This window comes from Pipistrellus hanaki (assembly GCF_964339955.1).
Source record: "Pipistrellus hanaki genome assembly, chromosome: 13".
In the NCBI taxonomy this organism is placed as follows: domain Eukaryota; kingdom Metazoa; phylum Chordata; class Mammalia; order Chiroptera; family Vespertilionidae; genus Pipistrellus; species Pipistrellus hanaki.
In genome coordinates, this window is record NC_140515.1 from 13,438,250 (window position 1) to 13,461,246 (window position 22,997).

The window sequence follows — 22,997 nt, forward strand, 5'->3', positions numbered from 1 at the left end:
CCAGCTTCACTGATGGTTTCTCTTTCAGAAGATCTGCAGCAGATTCATTCATTCTGCCAAAGAAAGTATGTATTGAGCACCTACCAAGTGCCCTTTGGAAGCCGGCACATACATAGTAGTGCACAAACGGTCCCTAGGTCCTCGTCCTCAGGGGCCTACATTCCTGTTTGGGGAGGAAAGCATGAACAGTGCTGTGGCGAGACACGAAGTGGGAAATGGTGTAGGAAATGTGGGTCTGCTGGCATGGGAGGGATGGCAGATTCAAAACGAATGGTTCTGTTGAACAGCTTTTACTATTTAATGAATGATCTCAAAATGTGTGAAGTAGCCATGGTTTTGGAGGGTTTTCTTTTGTTTGTTTTTTAAATCTTTTTTAAAGCTTCTCCATGATCTTCCCCACCATTTCAAATGATGGCATCGTACACTCCCCTCAGGACCCAGATGGGGCTCCTAGGGTGGAAATCCGCATAGAGAAGTGCTGGATTAGGGACAGAATTCCATGAATTTTGTGGAGACAGGTGAAGAAGCTTTAAAAAAAAGATTAAACAAACAAACAAAACAAAACCCTCCAAAACTATGGCTGCTTCACAGAACAGATACAGAGGGTCTCCAGATTTTGTGTGTCAGGAATTCCAGGCAGCACAACTGCTTGTTTCTGACTTGAGGTGTCTGCGCATCTGAAAGCTTGACTGGGGCTGGCAGATCCACCTCCCAAGTGCCTCCCTCGGACCCGTTGGGAGAGGCCTCTGTCCTCACTGCTGTTTGTAAGAAGGCTTCCTTCCAATATGGCAGCTTAGGCTTCCTTCCAATATGGCAGCTGGCTTTTCTCCCTGAAACCAGAGATGCAGGGAAGAGCAGGGCAGAGCCACATGCCTTTGACCTGGCCTTGGAAGTCACAGTGTCGTTTCTGCAGTGTCCTAAAGACTGCATGGTTAGTGCTATGCCACAGGGGAGGGGATGACCCACGAGGTGAGTTCCAGGAGGCAGAGGTCACTGGGCCCGATTGGAGGCTGGGCCTCATGGAAAATGTGGCATTTAAGCACACATGTGGCAGATTGGCCATGGACCTTCAGGTCTCCACATCTGTCACACAAAGAAGACTTCATAAACCCGACTAAAGCCAGTGTGAAGTCAGGAGGGATATTTGCGTGGGGATCCGTTTTGTGTTTAATTCATTGTACCTAGTTTTACATCATGACACTCCTATTTCCATGTCAAACCCAGTAATTGTGGGGCTTGTATAACAAATCTTAGGCTAATCAGGATGCTTGGACTTCTCTTAACCTTGAGAGGCACCTTGAAGGATAGGTGTGGTTATCTCTGTCTGTGAAATAAAGAAATGGAGACTGAAGTAAGGAGGTGATTTCCCAAGGCCCCAGAGCCGGCAGCTGGCAGAGCTAGGACTGGAGCCCATGCCCTTTTGCCTGAAAAGTCCATGTCCTTTGCACTCTGACTCCTCACCCAAGCGTTATGTCACCATCCTTCATCAGGGAGCCATTGGCGGCAAACCGGTGGAATCTGTTTTCTTACCTACAGCGCTATCGAGCACTGACGGCGAGTTCTACTTAAACGGGAACTTCGTTATCACGATGGCCAAGAAGGAGATCCGCATCGGGAAGGCTCTGATCGAGTATAGCGGCTCTGACAACCTCATAGAGAAACTCAACTGCTCAGGCCGCATTGAACAAGAACTCCTGCTTCAGGTAAACGCGTGGCCGTGAGCCCACGGCCCTTTGCTTCCACTCGAGCTGACCAGGCCCACAAACACCGTGTCCATTTTGTCCGCTCATCCCAGGTGCTGTCGGTGGGGCAATTGTTCGACCCCAATGTGTACTACTCATTCAACGTCCCCATCGAAGACCGGCCCCCGCAGTTCTACTGGAACAGTCACGGGCCCTGGCAGGCCTGCAGCAAACCGTGCCAAGGTAGGAGCTTCCCAGCTGAGTTTGGGGGTGTGAGGTATCCCGTTACTGTGTGCATTTTTCCAGTTTTACAGACAAATAATGGATATTATTATATTGTGTGTTTACAGTACACAGTGTAATGATTGGCTATATTCTGAAAGGATCACCCACCATAAATTTAGTTCTCACCCGTCATCACACGCAGTTACAATTTTCTTTCTTGCAATGGGAATTTTTAAGATCTACTCTCTGAGCAGCTTTCAGACAGACAGCACAGTGCTGTTAGCTGCCATCACCATGCCCCGCATTACATGCCCAGGACTGAGTTATCTTCCAAGGGCACGTTTGTAACTTTGACCACTCACAACCCATTTTGTCCATCCCTACCCCCAGCCCACACCTCTGGCAACCACTCATCTCATCTCATCTCTGTTTCTAGGAGCTTGGTTTTCTTTTTAGGTTTCACAGTTCTTCTTTCTCTATCTGACTTAGTTCACTTTGAGGTGTTTTTGAGTTAAAAAAAAAAAAAAAAGAATTGCAGTGTTTTATTTATTTTTAAGAATCAGGCAAATACACACTGTTTATACAACTTTCTATCTGCCTGAATTCTCTACTATGCATTCTCTGAGTCTGTCTCACACTTGGCTGCTGGGCAAGCTTTCTGAGGGCCGAGGGCTCTGTTAGCTTTCCTCATCGAAGTGTTTCATACACCCTGGGAAGCCAAACCAATTGGCTCTGTCACTTTCCAGAAACATCTATGTAGTAGTCGTATGACATGTTGTTTATTTTATTTCCTTTAGTCTCAATTAGGTGTTGACAAACCACAGTGGGCCAATTTCAGCCTACCTTCTGCTTTTATAAATAAAGTTTTATTGGAACACAGACACACCACTTGTTTATATACTGTCTATGAGGGGCTGGTTTTGTCTCATAATGGATGAGTTGAGTTTCAACAAAGGCAATTGGGCCCACAAAACCCAAACTATTTACTATCTAACCCTTTATAGGAAATGTTTGCCAAGCCCTGGTCTGAACAGTTTATGGAATAGGGTACTCTCTCTGACTAATTTTCCCCCCTGCTTAGGAGAGCGGAAACGAAAACTCGTTTGCACCAGGGAGTTCAATCAGCTCACAGTTTCTGATCAAAGGTGTGATCGGCTGCCCCAGCCAAGCCCCATCACTGAGCCCTGCGGCACAGACTGTGACCTGAGGTAAGGCAGGCGTTTCGTCACAGTCTTTGCTCCTGAGCTGTGGGGGTCTCGCCAGAGGCCTCTGGGTGAGGACCAGGAGCAGGGGATGTTGGTCTTCCATCCCCATCCTTATGTTTCTGTGAAATGGAAATTATCCAACACTCACACCTACACATTTCTTATTCCTCTTTTTTTAAGAATTAAAAATAGCTGGTAAAGTATGGCACTTGCCAAAAACAGCTTTCATTTGACCCTCACAACTCACTGTGAGGTATGGTATCACTATGATTGCATCACATCTTATGCAAAAGTTTAGTTTGAAACTCAACAGAAAAGAGGGACACTTTATCCCTTGAAATACCTGGAATAGTCTGTAATCACCCAGAGTGTATCCACTCCAGGGGAACTCATGCACAGGAAGGTTGCAATGTGCTAAGGCCGTGGTTGGCAAACTGCAGCTCGCAAGCCACATGCGGCTCTTTGGCCCCTGGAGTGTGGCTCTTCCACAAAATACCACAGCCTGGGCGAGTCTATTTTGAAGAAGTGGTATTAAAAGAGGTTTAAGTTTAAAAAATTTGGCTCTCAAAAGAAATTTCGATTGTTGTACTGATGATGCTTAGCTCTGTTGACTAATGAGTTTGCCGACCACTGCGCTAAGGTAAGGTGGACTCACAGAAGGAGTTGGAAGGAAATCTGTATGTAGCTGTCTAAGGATCCAAACAATCTGTATTTAAATCTGAAATCTGAGGCAAGAAATGGTGGGTGGGAGGAGAATGCTATCGTTTTCCCATTTGCCTATAAGCTTGATTGTGTTATGTTTGAATAGTAAGTAGCCTGGGAGTTGCATTGTATAGTCTACATATTAGTTAAATGCAGATAAGATGAGTTGGTGCCTTAGTCTTCTTTGACAGAAAAGGAATGAATTATATAGAATGGTATGGGAATTTGTAAAGGTCTCACCACAAGCAAAATAGACACTTAAGCACTTTGCAGGTTCCACATCACCATCCAAATCCTGCCAAGTGGTGTTGGCAGGCCTGTTGGCTAGAGGGAAGATGATAAGGCATTCTCAAGGTTATGAGAGATGAGCAGTGCTGTGATCAATTAGTCATGTCTGTCATAGGAATAGGAGGGGCAACACGGCACACATGCCACATCTTTGCGAGTCCTGATCTGAAGTTTCTGATTTCAGAGCCCTGGCTCTCTCCCCACTGCCCTGCCTCTCCATCCGTGTCACTGACCTGCTTGCTCGAGCGTTTGTCAAAAAGCACTGATTAGAGGTCATTGTAGAAAGAAAAACCCAAGGCCTTAAAAGTCTGACATTTACACAGGCAGCATTAATTCTTGTTATAGGCAATATCCATACAAACCCATTGCTTCAGCCAATTGAGTTAAACTAAAGTTCAAGGTCTTTTCAGAAAAATAATTATCTAGTCAATGCTGAACTGAATTAATCACTAAAGTTTAGTGGGGAAACATTGAATTGTTGGAGAGATTCCTTGAAGCACAGCCTCAATAAATTGGATAATGTGACATTTTACAATTAACCTTATATCAATTATAATTAATAATTGTAACAGTAATAGTAATTATATTATTCAGAGTGGTAACTTCTCTGCAAGTAATACAAGAGTCAACCATTTACTAAGGATTTTTTTTTTTTTGTATCTCAAACATTTTTTTTGCCAATTTTATTTATTTTTTTATATTTATTGTTCAGACTATTATAGATGTTCCTCTTATTTCCTCCCATAGCTCCCCTCCACATGGTTCCCACTCCACTCCAAGACTCTTCCCCCCACTGACCTTGTCCATAGGTGTAAGCTCTTTGTCCAATCTCTTCCCGAATCCCACACAACCCCTTCCCCATGAGAATTGTCAGTCTGCTCCCTTTCCATGCCCCTGATTCTATTACATTCACCAGTCTGTTCTATTCACCAGGTTTTTTATTCATTTGATTTTTATGTTCACTTGTTGATAGATATGTATTTGTTGTTCATAATTTTTTATCTTTACCTTTTTCTTCCTCCTCTTCTTAGAGAATACCCTTCAGCATTTTATATAATACTAGTTTGGTGGTGATGAACTCCTTTAGCTTTTTTTTGTCTGTGAAGCTCTTTATCTGACCTTCAATTCTAAACATTAGCTTTGCTGGATAGAGTAATCTTGGTTGTAGGTTCTTGCTATTCATCATTTTGTATATTTCTTGCCACTTCCTTCTGGCCTGCATAGTTTCTGTTGAGAAATCAGCTGACAGTGTATGGGTACTCCCTTGTAGGTAACTAACTGTTTTTCTCTTGCTGCTTTTAAGATTCCTTCTTTATCTTTTACCCTTGGCATTTTAATTATGATGTGTCTTTGTGTGGTCCTCTTTAGATTCCTCTTGTTTGGGGTTCTTTGCACTTCCTCAACTTGTAAGTCTATTTCTTTCACCAGGTAGGGGAAGGTTTCTGTCATTATTTATTCAAATAGGTTTTGAGTATCTTGCTCTCTCTTTTCTTCTGGCACCTCCATAAATTGGATGTTAGTACATTTGAAATTGTCCCAGAGGATCCTTACACTATCTTCAACCTTTTGGGTTCTTTTTTTCTTTTGTTTTTCTGGTTGGGTGTTTTTTGCTTCTTTGTATTTCAAATCTTTGACTTGATTCTTGGGATCCACTAGTCTGCTGTTGAATCTCTGTATACTCTTCTTTATTTCAGTCAGTGTATGCTTAATTTTTGACTGGTCCTTTTTCATATCCTTGAGGGTCTCACTAAATTTTTCGGAGATTTCTAGAAGATTCTTGGGTAACCTTATAACTATGGTTTTGAACTCTATATCCAGTCTTTTGCTTTCATCATTTCTTTCATTTGTGACTTGTTTCTTTGTCTTTGAATTTTGGCTGCTTCCCTGTGTTTGTTTCTATGTACTGGGTAGCTGCTAAGTCTCCTTGAGTTGATAGAGTGGCCTTGTGTGGTAGTTGTCCTATAGGGCCCAGTGGCTCAGCCTCCCCAGTCACCTGAGGTGGACACTCTTGTTGTACCCCTTTGTGGGCTGTGTGCACAGTCTTGTAGTTAACCCTTAATTGCTGTTGGTATCACTGGGAGGAATTGACCTCCAGGCCAATTGACTGTGATGACCAGCTGTGTCTACACTGGAAGATCTGTTGCACAGGAGACACACTTATGGGGCAGGACATGCTTCAGTGGGACTTTGGTGCTCACTGAGTCTGCCCCTTGAGTGTGTCTCTTATGGATCTGAAGAGTTGTAATATTGTATGGTCTCACTCTGTCCACTGGGTATACTGCTCTTGGATCTCCAAGGAGGTGAAAGGTCAGCCACTGTCTGGGCCCAGCAGAAGCTACAGAAACATCTGCAGATTCCTCCTCTTTGTATGGGGTTTGAAAGTATCTAGATGAGGCTCAGTTGTGAAGCAAGGCAGGTTGCTGCTGCCGGGCCTTGGGCTTTCTTTCGGAAAAGCGGATGCACACAGCTGACCCAGCTGCAGTTAGACAGGTTTTGATAGAGAAAGGACAGGCCATTCATATGCAAAAGCGGATACACACAGCTTGGGTGGGATTGTGAATTGGGTGGAGCAAGGCCTCTGGGAATCACCAGAGGGAGCAAACAGCAATGGCTGCCAGTCAACCCTGCACTGGAGAGGTCCCTAGGCCTGTACATCCCACTTCCTAGTGCAGGAACAATGATCGCTGCAAGTACCTCTGAGAGAAAGCTGCCCTCACGTTCCTGTCCCCATGCCAGACAATCCAGTTTGACCCTGTATGTGTCTGGGTCTCCCAGAGTCTTACTGGGAACTGGAGTTCAGAGCAAGTGGGAGTTTGTATTTCCTTCTTATTGAAAGAGCAACACATCCAGGTGCCAGCACTTTCCGCGTCTCTGCACCTCCTACCTGTCTCAATGCACTTTCTTCTCCTCTAGTTGTGGAACTTCCACTCAGCCAACTTTCCCATGGTTCTGAGTGGTAGTTGTTTTGCCTTTTAGTTGGAATTTTTATGTATTGTGAGAGGCAGCAAGTATAGGTGTTTACCTATGCCATCATCTTGGTTCTTCCTCAAGCATTATTTTTAAGTTATATATGATTCTATTAATAGTCTTTTGTTAATAGGATAGTTCATACATAATCACATATCTACACTAATAAAAGAGAATATGCAAATTGACCATCAGCCAATCCAATGAGTATGCAAATCAACCCAACAAAAAATGGCGGGTTAATTTGCATACAGAGGCATGGAGCTACTGGGCAGGGTGGGATGCCTGCAATTAGGGGGAGGGCATAGGCGGAGGGAACAAGAGTGGCCCTCTGGCTGGGAGCAAGAATTTGCAGGCTCCTGAGTGGCTGGGAGCAAAGCCAGGGGAAGGAAGGCCTATTCCTGCACGAATCTTCATGCAATGGACCTCTAGAATACATAATATTATCCTACTTATTAGTTAATATATTATATTAATGTCCTAATTATCTTATTAATAATCTAATAAGCAACACAGGGTGAGAGAAATTAAGCAAATTGCCCCAGGTCACGCAACTAGTTAGTGAGGGGGCAAGATTTAAATATGCTCTGTCTGACCTTTGGGCCTTACTCTTTGGAGAGGGCTGTTTTCATTTTGAATTCAGGCAAAGTGAGTGATATTCCTTAATCTCATTTTGTGTAGCTTTTCTTCCTTTGTGAAAAGAAACACCTCCTAGGACATTCCTGTTCTCTCTCTTCCTTGATCCCTTTGCTGTCATTTGTGCACTGGCTGGGTCAGACCAGGAGACTGTGATGATGGGGGCATCTCGAGTGACAAGTGCAGATATTGTGGGGCTCCTGCTGCAGCACTAAGCATGCTCCTCTCATTGTGGGGAAGACGAGTTTGCACAAAGCATCTCCAGTACTAGGACATGACCTTACCAGAAAAAAAAAAAAAAAGAAAAAAAAAAGATTCTTTAGGAACCTGCTTAAGTGTTCCAAGGAGCAACAATTTGAGGTGGAGCCGATGTTTGAACTGTTACTTCAAGGAACTAAAAATGCTCACTTCAAACAAATTCCAATCAGCTACCAGGTAGTTGGTAGTGATGCCAGCTAATCTGATGGTCTCCCAGAGTTTCTCCTGTACTGGAAGCCCTCAGATATTAAATCACAAAGCAAATTTTAGAAAGCAAATACACTGAATGGGTGCCTTGAATCCATGAGACTTACAAAGAATTACACTGAGTGGCCAGATTATTATGATCTCTGAATGCATAATAATCTGGCCACTATGTGTGTGAGTGTGTGTGTGTGTGTGTGTGTGTGTGTGTGTGTGTGTGTACACTAGAGGCCCAGTGCATGAATTTGTGCATGGGTGGGGTCCAGCCAGCCTGGCCAGAGGGAGGGGACATGGGCGGTTGGCCAGCCTGCCTGCTGGTCGAACTCCTGGTCAAGGGGAAATTTGCATATTATCCTTTTATTACATAGGATATACACAGAGTGGCCAGATTATTATGCATTCAGAGATCATAATAATCTGCCACTCATTGTATATGGCAGATCTCAACTGGATATCTCCTCAAACTGTGTTGTGGTTTTTGAGGAGGTACATGATACTTGAATTTGGCTGGAAAATAAAACACCAAGAACAGTAGTAGTAATTAATAGCTACTTTTCTTGAGTGGGTGTCATGGTATTCAATGCTACACATGCCTGGCCTTCTCATCTTCCCAGTAGTCCTGTGAAAGGAATCCCATTTTCCCCTTTTCACAGACAAGGAAGCTGAAGCTTGGGGTTAAATGACCCGCGTGGGGTCTATAGCCAAAAAGTGTTAGAGCACATGTTCACACCTAAGCCTTTCTGATTTCGTAAATCATCCTCTCGCTTTTATTAAAAATCATTTCCCATGACCAAGGTGAAACCAGGATTTAAAATATTTTCATTTCGTCATATAATAGATATGTCAAAGTTGCTATTCTAAATTTCCTGTTCAGAGAAAGGCATCTTTTTTATTCTTAGCTTAAAAAAAGAAATACTTGGACTCTACTGAGCCCAAAGGAGGACAGCAGCTCAGGGCACAGGCTTGGCAGCCCCTGTGGCTGATAAAAGAAAAGGCAAAGAAGTGGTAGCCATCTCTCTCAGTGGAAACGTCTGGTGGAAGTTGTTCACTGGAAAACACACACAGACACAAACCAAGCCCAAAGGGGGTGTTTCTCTTTCTTCTGTCTCCCTGACGGTTTCTGTGACTTCGATTTATACTGAGTATTGCCAAGTGGCCACGTGCAAAGCGAAGACTGAGGAGCGGATTGTCACTGATGGTCAAAGTCTGAAATAGTTTTGCCCAAAGCATGCTTGCGGAGCCCTAGCTCCATGAGATGACCGCTGGCCGGCCAGGATGTTTGACTGTCTCCTCCCTGTGTAGATGAGGGCCGAGGAGCATTCTGAAGGCTTTGAGAAAGTCTGCATGTAAAACTCTCCTTAAACCGTAGCTCCCAGAGCAATGCCACACACACCCATAGACACAGCACATTTTTTCTGTTTCCACTTATTAACAGACACTTTGCTTTTCTGGAATAGAGTAACAAAATTCAATTGCTACATGAAATGAATCGAATGAACTCAAAACACTGCAGTTGAGACCACCTTCAAGGGAGAGGCTGTGAAGCAAAGGATCAAAATTTGAGAACTTTCCCAGGGCAGTGTATGACCTTTGACACTCTTGCAGGTTCTCTGCTCGGATTCCGGGCATTGTGTGACTATCGGGGAGTCTGCACCAGCTTTTCCAGCCTGCGCTGCGGGGGCGGGACTCCTGCCTCCCTCATCCAGGATGGAAAATAACCTTTCCACACGAAACGGTGAGGAAGGCAAAGAGGAGGTAGCCAGGAACCAAAGGGCAGATGAAAGTGCCAGATGCCTCTGCTGAACTGGTCCTGGGTTTTGCCTCACTTCCCCGGGGAAGTGAGGGTTCGCCCTGATTAAACTTTGGCAGGATGAGATAAAGCGTTGTTTTACTGTCCCTCGTGTAACATGTTCCGATTAGAGCAAAATCCCATCAGCCCACTTTACATGCCAAATGTAAAAGTAGGTCAACTCTGACCTGCTTGTGAGCATTAGTGAGGAATTCCGAGATAAGCACGTGTCCAGAGCTATTTTCTTCCCACATCCTCGCCCCGGGAAGAATTTGTAGGGCCTCACTATGCCACCAAATTTTTGAACAAACAGAATTAACAATAAAGAGCAAATCCAAAGAAGATGATAAAGAAAGCAATCTTTTTCAGTTATTAGAGTTAACACAATATATTTCAAGTTTATTTATTTAGACTATTCTAAAAAAAAGTCAATTTAAGCATTTTTTTTCTTTAAGCACTGACCATGTTCCTGAGCATTGAAAGAATTTATTATCCCATTCTGAGCACCTGCTGTGCGCCAAAAAAAGCTACAAGGATCTGTGGATTCAAAACTAGTTTTTAAAATATGTAATTGTAGAGCAGTAAGGAAAAATAACAAGTGAAACGCGAGGAGTTTTAAGGCAGTACATATACTCTCTAGAACCGTGGTTCTCAACTTTCCTAATGCCGCGACCCTTTAATACAGCTCCTCATGTTGTGTTGACCCCCAACCATATAACTATTTTCCTTGCTACTTCATAACTGCAATTTTGCTACTGTTACAAATCGTAATGTAAATATCTGTGTTTTCTGACGGTCATAGGCGACCCCTATGGAAGGGGTCATGACCCATAGGTTGAGAACTGCTGTCAGGGGTCGCCTAAGACCATCGTAAAACACAGATATTTACATGATGATTCATAACAATAGCAAAATTACTGTTATGGAGTAACAATGAAAATAATTTTATGGTTGGGGGTCACCACAACATGAGGAGCTGTATTAAAGGCTTGCGGCATTAGGAAGGTTGAGAACCACTGTTCTAGAGTATTATATTATGTTATAACTAGAGACCCAGTGCAAGAAATTTTGTGCACTGCATGGAGGGGAGTCCCTCAGCCTGGCCTACGCCCTTTTGCAGTCCGGAGCCCTTGGAGGATGTCTGACTGACAGCTTAGGCCCGTGCCCTGTGGGGAGTGTGCCTAAGCCACAGTTGGACATCCTTAGTGCTGCTGCAGAGGTGGAAGAGGCTCCCAACACCCCCACAGCACTCGCCAGCCATGAGCCTGGGTTCTGGCTGAGCGCCTGCCCCCTGGTGGTCAGTGCACATCATAGCAACTGATAGTTTTTGCCATTTGGTCAATTTGCATATTACCCTTTTATTATATAGGATGATGAACACCTGTTATTACACATTTGTCCAGACTCATATAATGTACAACACCAAGAGTGAATCCTAATGGAAACTAAGGGCTTTGGGTGATAAGGAAGCATCAACATAGGTTCATTTATTAAACAAATGTACCAGTCTGATGGGGGAAACTGATAATAGAGGATCCAGCGAGGGGGAGGAGGGCAGGGAGTATATGGGAAATCTTCATGCTTCCTCTCAACGTTAGCATGGTCCTAAAACTGCTAAAAATAAAAAAAAATAAAAAAAGTTTCTTTTTTAAAAAATTATATAATCGAGTTGTATTGACTATGGTCCTTGTATTCAAGTAACTTCAGGTCTTTACTCACGGGTAGTAATGTACATAGCTTAACTCCACAATTACAGTGCAAGCAATCTATTCCTTACCCTAACTGGTCTGGCTCAGTGGTGTTCCTTTATTACTCACAGAGAGTTCACTGCACACCTCCTAGCACAGGCCCAATGAGAGGGATTTCCAGGGGTTCCAAAGTGGTTCTCTGTTGGAAGCAGCCTGCTTGATAAATGAAATGCTGGGTAGCACGAACCTTTTAAATATAAAATTGCTCTTTTGCTCTGTTGACTTCTGCTGTTTTCTTTTTCCCTTTTGGTTGCTTGAATTTCAGATTGACTGTATCAAGAGAGAATCTTTACAAAGACTGAACCTCTAGTTACCATTCTGTGGCTTTTATGTACGTCGGCAGCCATGAAAAATACAGGGATGTGTTGCTTTAAAATTGGATTTCAGTAGCTGACCATGGTTTCATGGTGTTTGAGTTAAGGGGGGAGGGATGAAATCAGCTCTCCCACCAGCTGCCTGTAGATGAGACATACTTTTTTTAAATTTTAAATAAATCTTTATTGTTCATATTATGATGAGACGTATTTAACAGAAGTCTTGGTGTCTTCCCGGTGTGCGCAGGTGGCAGGTGGCCAGCAGGAGTGAGTGCAGTGCCCAGTGTGGCCTGGGCTACCGCACGTTAGACATCTACTGTGCCAGGTACAGCCGGCTGGATGGGAGGACCGAGAAGGTGGATGACAGTTTTTGCAGTAGTCACCCCAGACCAAGCAGCCAGGAAAAATGCTCGGGAGAATGTAACACCGGGGGCTGGCACTATTCTGCTTGGACTGAGGTGAGTGGCTTCTCTCAGAAAGACAGTCTTCTCCAGTGCTGAGTCTGATCAGTGGATGAGGATGAATCAGCTAATTCACTCCTTAGGGCTGCGTTGAGAAACCCCGTGTAGCTGTGTGGAAAGGGGACCACTATTGATTTATGATGCCTGACCCCATTCGAAATCTTCCAAGAAGGGCGCCATAGTTAATCTGTGATGTCTGACGCGGCCATGGCATGTGGGAAGTTGGCAATGGTCTACCTGCTCAGCAGCTCACTTTCTCATACCCCGTGGCCATTCCTAACTTTACTTTTCTGTGCCCATTGATTGACTTCACCGTAAACCTGTTAAGTAAATTGATAATGTGAACAGATAGCCCCAAAATAACCACCAGATTGGCCAATCTTGGTTGGTTGGTTGTTTGGTTGGTTAGGTCTTAAGATCTGACAGAGTCAAGCCAGCTCAGCCAGCATCTCAAGCATGCTTAGTAAGAAACTCGGTTTTATTTCATCTTTTGTCTTTTCAGTGTTCTGAAAGCTGTGATGGTGGAATCCAGAGGAGAAGGGCTGTTTGTGTCAACACCCAAAATGATGTCCTGGATGATAGCAAATGCACGCATCAAGAGAAAGTCACCGTTCAGAGGTGCAACGAGTTCCCTTGTCCTCGGTGGAAATCGGGAGACTGGTCCGAGGTGAGAGGGCAGGGCTGTCATGTCTAACATTCCAACTCCAAGCCACCCTCTCCCCCACCCCCGGTGATTCAGGGTTAAACTGCTGCGCCTTTCCTGCATCTTCCATTGAGGAAACCACCAGAGTCCCCCACCCACCCCAGGACTGCCATACTGGACGGGAGGGCCCACTGGCGGCTTCGGAGGCACCGCCAGGCTAGCTGCATCACCTGCCAGGGCAGCTTTCATTGGTGATTTTGAAGTTCCAGGCCTTCTCTCTGCTCCCTTCCCCTTTGATCCCCAGCGAGGTCACTGCAAAGGGAATCTAGGCTTCAGGAATGATAAAGACGCACTAGCTTAGGCCTACAATAAATAAAGAGGTGTCCTGCTTCCTCATCTGTGATGTAGGAGAATCAGACCCCAGCCAGTGGCCTCTCACGTATCTGTCCAGGTGCTAGTGGAGACGGGAAAGAAAAAAGGCTGCTGGGCATTCTGGGTTTATGTTTTCCGGCCCCTTACCCGGGGAAGCTTAGGGCGGAGCTCCGTGGAGACGCTTTCATGCTATTAGGCCTGTTGGCGCTCACCACTGGCATACACCCGGGACTCCACCCAGTGGTGACTCCTTCCACCTTCCTTCTGGCCAGCAAATGGAAGAAAAAACAAAGTTCGCTGGTTTATGGGCCAAGTCAGGAACGCGGGGAAGAGGTTTTCCTGTTAGCTCCCTCTGCGTGCACTCCCTTACCCCATCCACACAAGCGCAGGGGAGCTGTTCGCTTTTAGCATCACATAGAATGTGACTCTTAAGAGGACACTGTTAATGCCCCTTTAATGTCAGGCAAGCTGTGGTGCATGTGCTTAGCGGTGTCTTCTTCTGGACAAGGGCCAACAAGCCTGTTAACAACTTTCACTGTTAACAAGCTGCCTTCTCTTGAACCCCTGTATTGTTTTTAAAAAGATGAAAGAAGAGAAGGTACTGGGTTTACTTTTCTTAGATAGCTAGCATGAACTAAAGTAGCATTTCAAAGTAAGTATCAAACTTGTGCAAGAATGCTTGATAAAGTGCAAGCCAGTGTTCTCAAAATATAGGCTATATTCAGTATGCCCAGCATCCCATAGGTAACAAACAGACAGCAACATGTTAATGATTCTCCCTGGGTAGTGAGATTTGGAGATCACTGTAGATTTCTCTTTTATGTTTTTCTGTACTTTTCAAGTTTCTTACAATGAGCATAGACAATAGCGGTGATTATATTTAATATTTATTAGATGAACACTTTAGTTGGATTTGTTTTCATTTAGTTTTCACAAGTCTTGGCAGTAAGCGCTATTGTCTCCCTGGTACAGATGAGGAAACTGAGGTACAGAGGGGTCACGTGACCTCTGAATTAAAACCCAGATTGATCTGACTCTGAATTCCCCACACCTGACTCCCTGGCGAGAAAACTGTAAATGCTGCTCTTCAGTTCTTCAGAGCATGCATGGCGCTGTGTTGAGTTTCTTCTGTGCTTGAAACTGGATTTTGTATAAATACAGAGTGAGTGAGTGAATGAATGAATGGGTGAGTGAATGAATGAGGGAGGGAGGGAATGAGCCTCGCTCTTTCCCATGGTGCTGGGAGAGAGAAATTGCTGTGGGAAAGAGCACTCCCGGTCCTGCTGATCAGGAGGGACCCGGGACCCCTCCGCGCTGACAAGTGGGCCTGACTGGCTGTGCTTCCCTTGCAGTGCCTGGTCAGCTGCGGGGAAGGGCACAAGCACCGGCAGGTGTGGTGTCAGTTCGGCGAAGATCGATTAGACGACAGAATCTGTGACCCTCAGACCAAGCCGGCCTCCGTGCAGACCTGTCAGCAGCCAGAATGTGCGTCCTGGCAGGCGGGTCCCTGGGGACAGGTATTTCAAAGATAAAGTTCTTAACTGCATTCTTTCCTTTCACCAGGAGAGCGCTTACCGAGGGCATGCCAACTGCAGGCCTCCCCGCTGCTCTCACCGCTCTGGGCTCAACAGGAGAAACCCTGCCCCCATTTTGCCCCGCTTCCCAAGGTTGCCCTGGCCCTCCTGCAGCCAACTGTCCCCTTTGCAGACCCGCGTGCCTGTCTGTTCTCTGGGATTAGGACTAGATTGAGACACGAGCGTTGGAACTTGTCACAACAGATCTGGAGTCTGGCTGATGTTCTCTTCTCATGTGTCCTGTGCGTCTGTCACAGAAAAAGGGCCCAGCCCCAGATCTTTGCAGGAGGGTCTGGACTGGGATTAGGATGGAACGTTGTGGCTCCCACTGTCATATTTCCAGTGCTCACCTCTCAAAAATACTCAGACTGTTCAAACAGATTAATTAGGCCCAAGGCTGCAGAATCATCTCTCTTTGCAAGTCTTTTCTGAGTGGGTTTTAACTCTTGACGAGACCTGCTCTTAAAGGAGAGTGGACATCTCCCTGGCCACTGCTCTTGAGATTACATCCTTCCTAATATGGAAGCAAAAAGCTTTCTGGTCCTATTTAAGTAGCTCTCTGGGTTCCCAGGGGAAACAAAGCAGCTGTCCGCTGTCACTTACGTAATATCTTGAAGAATGACTCTCCTTCCACATGGTCCAGTCCCAGCTTCAGCCACTTCATTCCTCCAGCTGACTTCTTTGTTTTCATACCTGCAGTTTCTGTCATTAGTATCCACACTCTTCCGAATCCTCCCATCACCCAGCGTCCCCAGTCAAAACGTGGGCTGATTGCTCTGCACACAGGGAGAGTCCACGCCCACATCTCATGTTGCCTCCTCTTTGTCTCCTTCTGCATCATCTTAGGGAGTCAGCAAGGAGAGGTGCACAGCTTAGGGTTGCAGGTAAGGTTGGAATAGAGCACCGGTTAGAACTGCTGGGCCTGTTTTTTACCCCTGTCTACACCAGACCAATCCTAGCTAGAGACTGGTTCTTTCTTTGCCTGAATGTGCAATTCAGGGCAACAGAATATTGTTTTTTTAAATATTAAGAGCCATGCCTGTTCCTAAGAAAAATTTTGCTAAGTGTTATTTATCAAAGAGAAGAAAACCAAACATACTTCCAACTACACTGCAGATATTACATTATTAATATGTATATGATTTTCCTATAATATTTTTATAAGTATTTTTATATTAAGATTAGACTTAGGCTTTTTTAGTTGAAGTAAAATTCATGTACAAAATTAACCATTTCAAAGGGAACAAGTCAGTGTCATTGAGTGCATTCATAGCGTGTAGTCACCACCTCTGTCTACTTCCAGAACATTTCCACGGCCCCAGGACCCTCCCTCAGCAGTTACTCCCTGTGGACTCTTCCCTGGAGGCCCTGGAGCCCACAGTCTGCTTTCTGCCTCTGTGTAGTTACTTATTCTAAGTGTTTCATAGAAATGGGATCATGCAATATTGGACCTTTTGTGTCTGGATTTTTTAAAAGCATATTTTATTGATTTTTTTACAGAGAGGAACGGAGAGGGAGAGAGAGTTAGAAACATAGATGAGAGAGAAACATCAATCAGCTGCCTCCTGTTGGGGATGTGCCTGAAACCAAGGTACATGCCCTTGACCAGAATCGAACCTGGGACCCTTGAGTCAGCAGGCTGACTCTCTATCCACTGAGCCAAACTGGTTAGGGCTGTGTCTGGCTCTTTTAAATAGCATAATGTTTTTAGGGGTGACCCAGGTTTAGGTGTAGCACACCTCTTTTCTCTGTTTCTTTTTATGGCTGTGTAATGTTCCATTGTGTGGATATAACACACTTGTTTATCCAGTCATCCCTCATTGGATATTTGGGTTATTCATACCTCTTGGATTTTGTGAATAGTGCTGCTATGAATGAGTGTCCTTTTTAGTACCTGATTTCAATTCTTTGGGGTATATACCTATGAGTGGTGCTGATGAGTTATGTGATCATTCTGTGTTTAACATTTTAACCACCAGTTTCCACAGAACCTGCACCCTTTTACATTTCTACCAGTAATACACAAAGGTTCCAACTCATCTACATCCTTGCCAACACTTCTTATTTTCCCACTTTTTAATAATGACACCTAAGGTTTTGACTTACATTTTTCTAAGGACTTGTTGGCTATCTTTTCATGAACTTTTGGCCATTTGTATATCTTCTTTGGAAACATGTCTATTCAAGTCCTTATCCCATTATTTAAAATTTTGTAATTGTGGTAAAATACAGATAACGTAAAATTTACCATTCTAACCATTTGTAAGTGTATAGTTCAATAGTCTTGAGTATATTTACATCGCTGTACAACCAATATCCAGAACTTTTTATGTTGCAAAACGAAAACTCTACCCATTGCCCTGGCCAGATGGCTCAGTTGGTTAGAGCATCAGCCCACACTCCAAAAGGTTGTAGGGCTCAATCTCCACTTGGGGTGCATACATACAGGTGGTAACCAATGGATATTTCTTTTTCACATCTCTCTCCCTCCCTCTCTCCCTCCTTCTCCCCCTCCCTCCCTTCCTCCCTCCCTCTTTCTCTCAAATCAATAATAAAAAAACACATATATATCCTTGGGTGAAAATTAAACTAAAAAAAACTCTATCCATTAACTAACTGCCCATTTTCCCTCCACCCAGCCCCTGGCAACCACTAGTCTACTTTCTCTATGCATTTGACTATTCTGGATACTTCTGGAAGTAGAATCGTTATTATTTGTCCTATTGGGACTGGATTATTTTATTGGCATAATATCATCATTTTATTCCTAAAAGTTTTAAGGCTGAATAATAATCCATTGTACATATATATCACACTTTGTTTATGCATTCATCTGTTGAAGGACACTTGGGTTGCTTTCACTTTTTGGCTATTATGACTAATGCTGCTATAAACATGTGTGTATAATTATCTCTCTTTGAGACTCTTCTTTCAATTCTTTTGGATATATACCTAAAAGAGAAATTTTGGGGTTATATGGCAATTCTATGTTAAATTCTTTGAGGATCTACCATACTATTTTTCATGGTACTGGTAACTATAGTGTGAAAGGTGTAAAAATTATTGAAATGTGCTCTTCTTCTTCCATGGGTTCACAGTTAAGGAACTGAACTGCTACAGATATAATTTCAATGGAGATAGAAATAATTTCAAGTTTTTACAAAGCATGATTGCCTACTTTTACCTACTTTCTTTGGGTGCCTACCCTCTGGCCCACAGTGATGGGACTGTTTTTTCTCTTGTAGAATGTAATGTGGAAAGTAAGGGAAAGAGAAATGTTGCTGAATTGTATATACTTGTGTTTTGTTCCTTTCCCCCAGTGCAGTGTCACTTGTGGGCGGGGATACCAGCAAAGAGTGGTGCAGTGCATCATTGGGACCTATGGCGTGTCAGTGGTGGATGTCAATGTCTGCAACGCAGCAGCTAGACCAACTGAGGTCCAGGTGAGTCTCCTTCGTTCAACTCTTTTATGGGCTTTGGGCACTGAGATGCCAAAGCTTCCCGGTGGTTCTTTTCATGGACAAGTCTTTTCACAGGTAAGTGTGTAAGTAGAGAAAACCATTGATTAAATGGTTCTGGATGTGCTTATTTGTTACATTTTTAAACTAGTATTTTGATGTACCAGTTTTGTTCTTCTCTGGTCATTTGAGATGTATGTAGGTTTGATTCTGATTCTTATTGGATGGCACGTGTTGATTGTTTGGTGTTATTTTCTTTGTGGTTTTAATAATTTCAATGTGAGGTTCAGCTAATAGTGTCAGGTCCTGGTGCTGGCTTGTTCCTGCATCTTACTATCGACTGTGCTCTTGAGGTTTTTAGCTGTGTGCATGTCTGTGTGCTGGAAATACTGTATAACAATGGCTACTGTATATCTCTGCCCAATTTGACATCTAGTTGGTGCCCCCCCTTCTCACATCTAGGATTGCGAATTGCCATCTTGTCACCCTCCGCCACCTGTCCCTGAAGCAAGGAGGAGCACGCACACTGCGCCAAGAACCCAGTGGCGCTTTGGGTCTTGGACTCCAGTAAGAAATCGAATGGTCGAAGCTGGGGCGGTGGCAGGTGCTCTCTGACGTGACCATAGAAAGTGGGTCCCTGTCTAGGTAGTGACCGCCTCAGTAACATTTCTGCATGATTTTGCTCCAATACCCAGTGCTCAGCCACCTGTGGAAAAGGGACCCGGATGAGGTATGTCAGCTGCCGGGAAGAAGACGGCTCCGTGGCTGAGGAGAGCGCCTGCACAGCCCTGCCTCGACCACTGGCAGAGGAGGAGTGTGTGGGGACCCCCTGTGGCCGGTGGAAGGCTTTGGACTGGAGCCCTGTAAGCGAGGGAATTTGGGGGCTGGGGGAGGATTGGGGAGCTGTAAGGGGGAGGACTAATAGGAGGTCTCAGAGGTCAATGGGTAATATTTTAGAATCGGACTTAGATTGTGATTTCAATCATTGTGCTTCATATATGTGCAGCTGGTATAAATCTTAGCCAGGTGTACAAGGAATGCACATTAAAAAAAAAAGTAAGTCAATTTACAGTGGACATAAGCCCCTATCCTGTGAGGCTGAATGGAAACCAGTCGCATCAGAATGTCCTAGGTGTGTATGGTACCCCAAGTGGTGAAGTCTGGGTGCCTCCTGCATCCTGCAGTCCTTTGAAGTCCAGTGGCTCTGGGCTCCCCTGCCAAGAGTAGGCAGTGAGAACCCTCCTCTATGCACACCAGGCACCATCTATGGGATTTTTTAAAAGTAGGAAAACCTTTGTCTTCAGGCAGCTTCCGCTTTCTGCCTTTGTCAGTCCAGGAAATACTAACTGAGGAGAGGCAAGTTCAGGAAATACAAAACGAGGATAGGCGAGGAAACATCAGGAGGAAAATGGAAGCTAATATGTCAAAGATATCATAACGTATATAAAAAGTGAGCGGTAGAGTCAAACAGAACTGTGTAAGCATCCAGACCTGCTCCCTTACTGGCTGCATGACCTTGAACTGTCTGATTAAAGACCTTGAGCCTTAGTTTCTTCTGCTCTTCAAATAAGACCAAAAAATACCTACCTTCAAGATTGTTGTGGGAATTATTTGAGATTTTATATGTACAATATTTAGCGACAAAGTAGGTGCTCAATAAATGATAATCTCATTTTCATTCTTTGAGTCTCCAAACATACACACTAGTACATACATATGATAGGTACAACTGTTTACTCATTAGGGCTCACTGTACAAAGAGCAGTGAACAACAAAAAACAAAGGCCTTGCCTTCATGGAGATTATTCCAATGGAGATGCCAATCACCCAAAAAATAAGAAATAGGTGTGCGATATAGATCAGGTGGTGATACTGTTAAATACAGGGCTACTGTAGCAGAGGAATGGCATAGAGTCCCAGTGGTCGGCAAACTGCGGCTCGTGAGCCACATGCGGCTCTTAGGCTCCTTGAGTTTTTAGCAAAAGCCAATTTAGGAGTACCCTAATTAAGTTAATAACAATGTACCTACCTATGTAGTTTAAGTTTAAAAAATTTGGCTCTCAAAAGAAATCTCAATCATTGTACTGTTGATAATCAAATAATCAAATATCAACAGCACAGCAATTGAAATTTCTTTTGAGGGCCAAATTTTTTAAACTTTGTACTGTGAGCTCTGTTGACTAATGAGTTTGCCGACCACTGGCATAGACAAAGCTGGTATGTGCTCTCAGACAAGGTGGTTGGAAAAGGACCGGCGTTGATTGAGCAGAACTGAATGAATGAGGGAGTAAGCCACATGGGTATTCATGTGGTATAGCAGGTGCACCTACCTGAGATAGGAGTGTCCTTGGCTGGTTAATGAAGCATCCAAAAGACCACTGGGCTGGGATGCAGGGAGTGGAGAGTGATAGGAGGTGCTTCAAAGTGATAGCTGGTGGCTCTTGAATTCAAGTCAGGACTTTGGACTTTGAATAATATCCAAAGGGAAAGAAGTCGTCCTCTGACATGACCATAGAGAGTCAATTACTTTCCAGCTAGTGGCTGATTCTAATAACATTTCTACACTACTTTGCTCCAACACCCAGTTCACGGCCACTTGTGGAAAAGGGACCCGGATGAGGCATGTCAGCTGTAATACAAAACGAGGATAGGCGAGGAGGAGGAATTGGAGAGTCACTGGAGGGAATGACATGACATGACTTTTGTTTGCAAGGATCACTGTGATATATAGATAGCAGACTTGGGGATGGGGGTCAAGGTTATATGCAGGAGCCCACATGGAAAGCTACTACAATAGTCCCGGCAAGGGAAGATGATGGCTTGGACGAGAGAGGTGATGGAGGAGGAGGTGAGAAGTGGCCGGGCTGGGGTTATGTGTTGACCACTGAGCTAAATCATGTCTCAATGAGTGGCTATGGGATGGGAAGAAAAGGGAGGAGTCAAGGATAACACCAAGGTTTTGACCTGGTCGACTGGGTGAGTAGAGGGCAATTTACAAACATGCACATTCGTGGGTTCATGACTGCCCTTTCTCTTCCTGAACGTCCCCCGCAGTGTTCCGTGACGTGTGGGCACGGTAGGACGACCCGGCAAGTGCTCTGTGTGGACTACAGTGACCACGTGATTGACCAGAGCCAGTGTGACACGGACTATATCCCAGAAACCTCGCAGGACTGCTCCCTGCCGCAGTGCTCACGCCAGGCCCCGGACAGAGGCCTCGCTCAGCACCCTTTCCAGAACGCCGGCTATCACCCCAGGAGCCTCAGCCCCAGCCAGACCCACGTGCTCGGTGGGAACCAGTGGAGGACCGGCCCCTGGGGAGCAGTGAGTATTATGGGGTCTTTTCCTAATTCGCCGCCTTCTCTCACTGGAGGCGGTGTTGGGGCGCAGTGGGGAATGGACTAGGAACATCTTTAGAGCATTTTTTCTCACAAGGGCTGACATGCATTTTCACTTGTTTGGGGGTAAACCGCAGCGGGTTCATTGCAGTCCCTGAGAAGGAGTCACAAGCTCCCTTGGCTGGTGGTAGAAGGGGGTGTCCCTGGGTGCAGTGGCCTCCAGGAGGCTCTATGAAGGCCACAATGCGGGGACCTGGGGGCGTTAAAGGGGCAGAAGCGCTTTTCTGAAAGGGAGTGCTTCATGAGCCTCATTTTCCTTCTCGCTTTTTCCCAGGAGGTGTCAGAGTGTGTGGCAGTAGATCCTTGTCGCGGGTGAGGGCAGGGTGACACAGGAGGCTGGGTGAAACCTGATCTGAAGGGGAAGTAGCATACTCTTCGAGCCTCAGTTTCCTCATCTGTAAAACAAAGTGAACCATCATTCTGCCTTTGCCGGGCTGTAGAATTAAATGCAAACAAAGTGCTTGGTACTCTGCAAGCCACGGAGCGAGACCATAATAGAAGTCAGCAATGATCTTTACCATCATCATTGTCCTTCAGAATGAGGAGACCTTGAAAAATACTCAATATTCGAAGGAAAGATATGCTTTTGAATGTGTTTTTTTTTTTAATTTTTACTAAATAATTTTCCAAAAAAGATTACCTTGTGATTACTGGCCATGTCTAATGGAACCGCAGGGAGCGAGGAAGCACAGCCTGCAGGGTGAGGGCTTACCCATCACTCAGGGCCTTCTTTTTAATGATTTACCGCGTTTCCTTCTGGTTCTGCTAATTGTGTATAATTACGTGCGGACTAAAGAGGATTAGGAGGAGGCTGGCTGTTTCTCACGTGGTTGTTCGGGGAGCCACGCTGACGCCCCGGGGTTTCTGATGAGCCGCCGCACATTGGCGAGGGAGGGTTGTCTTCCGGCCAAGTGGCTGGACCTTTGCCATCTCCTGCTCCCGGCTCGCTTCCCGCTTGTCTCCCTTCACCTGGCTCAGAAGGGACATCAAAGGGTGACTCAGGGGTTAACACAGGGTGTCCCACAGTTTTTCTGACTGAAGAGCGTGGAATGCATGTGTGTGTGTTCTGAGGA

General features: G+C 44.9%; 1 protein-coding gene across 3 annotated transcripts in view; it reads left to right on the top strand.

The window, feature by feature from the left end:
* Window positions 1–22,997, top strand: part of ADAMTS9 (ADAM metallopeptidase with thrombospondin type 1 motif 9) — a 157,173-nt gene that overhangs the window by 65,397 nt on the left and 68,779 nt on the right. For all 3 annotated transcript variants that reach the window (XM_084902692.1, XM_084902694.1, XM_084902693.1), the window contains exons 17-26: window positions 1,537–1,703; window positions 1,796–1,925; window positions 2,989–3,115; window positions 12,266–12,476; window positions 12,982–13,146; window positions 14,847–15,011; window positions 18,389–18,511; window positions 18,989–19,093; window positions 19,222–19,389; window positions 21,581–21,850. In XM_084902692.1, the coding sequence (XP_084758818.1) occupies window positions 1,537–1,703; window positions 1,796–1,925; window positions 2,989–3,115; window positions 12,266–12,476; window positions 12,982–13,146; window positions 14,847–15,011; window positions 18,389–18,511; window positions 18,989–19,093; window positions 19,222–19,389; window positions 21,581–21,850 (1,631 nt within the window). The remainder of the gene's footprint in view (window positions 1–1,536; window positions 1,704–1,795; window positions 1,926–2,988; window positions 3,116–12,265; window positions 12,477–12,981; window positions 13,147–14,846; window positions 15,012–18,388; window positions 18,512–18,988; window positions 19,094–19,221; window positions 19,390–21,580; window positions 21,851–22,997) is intronic.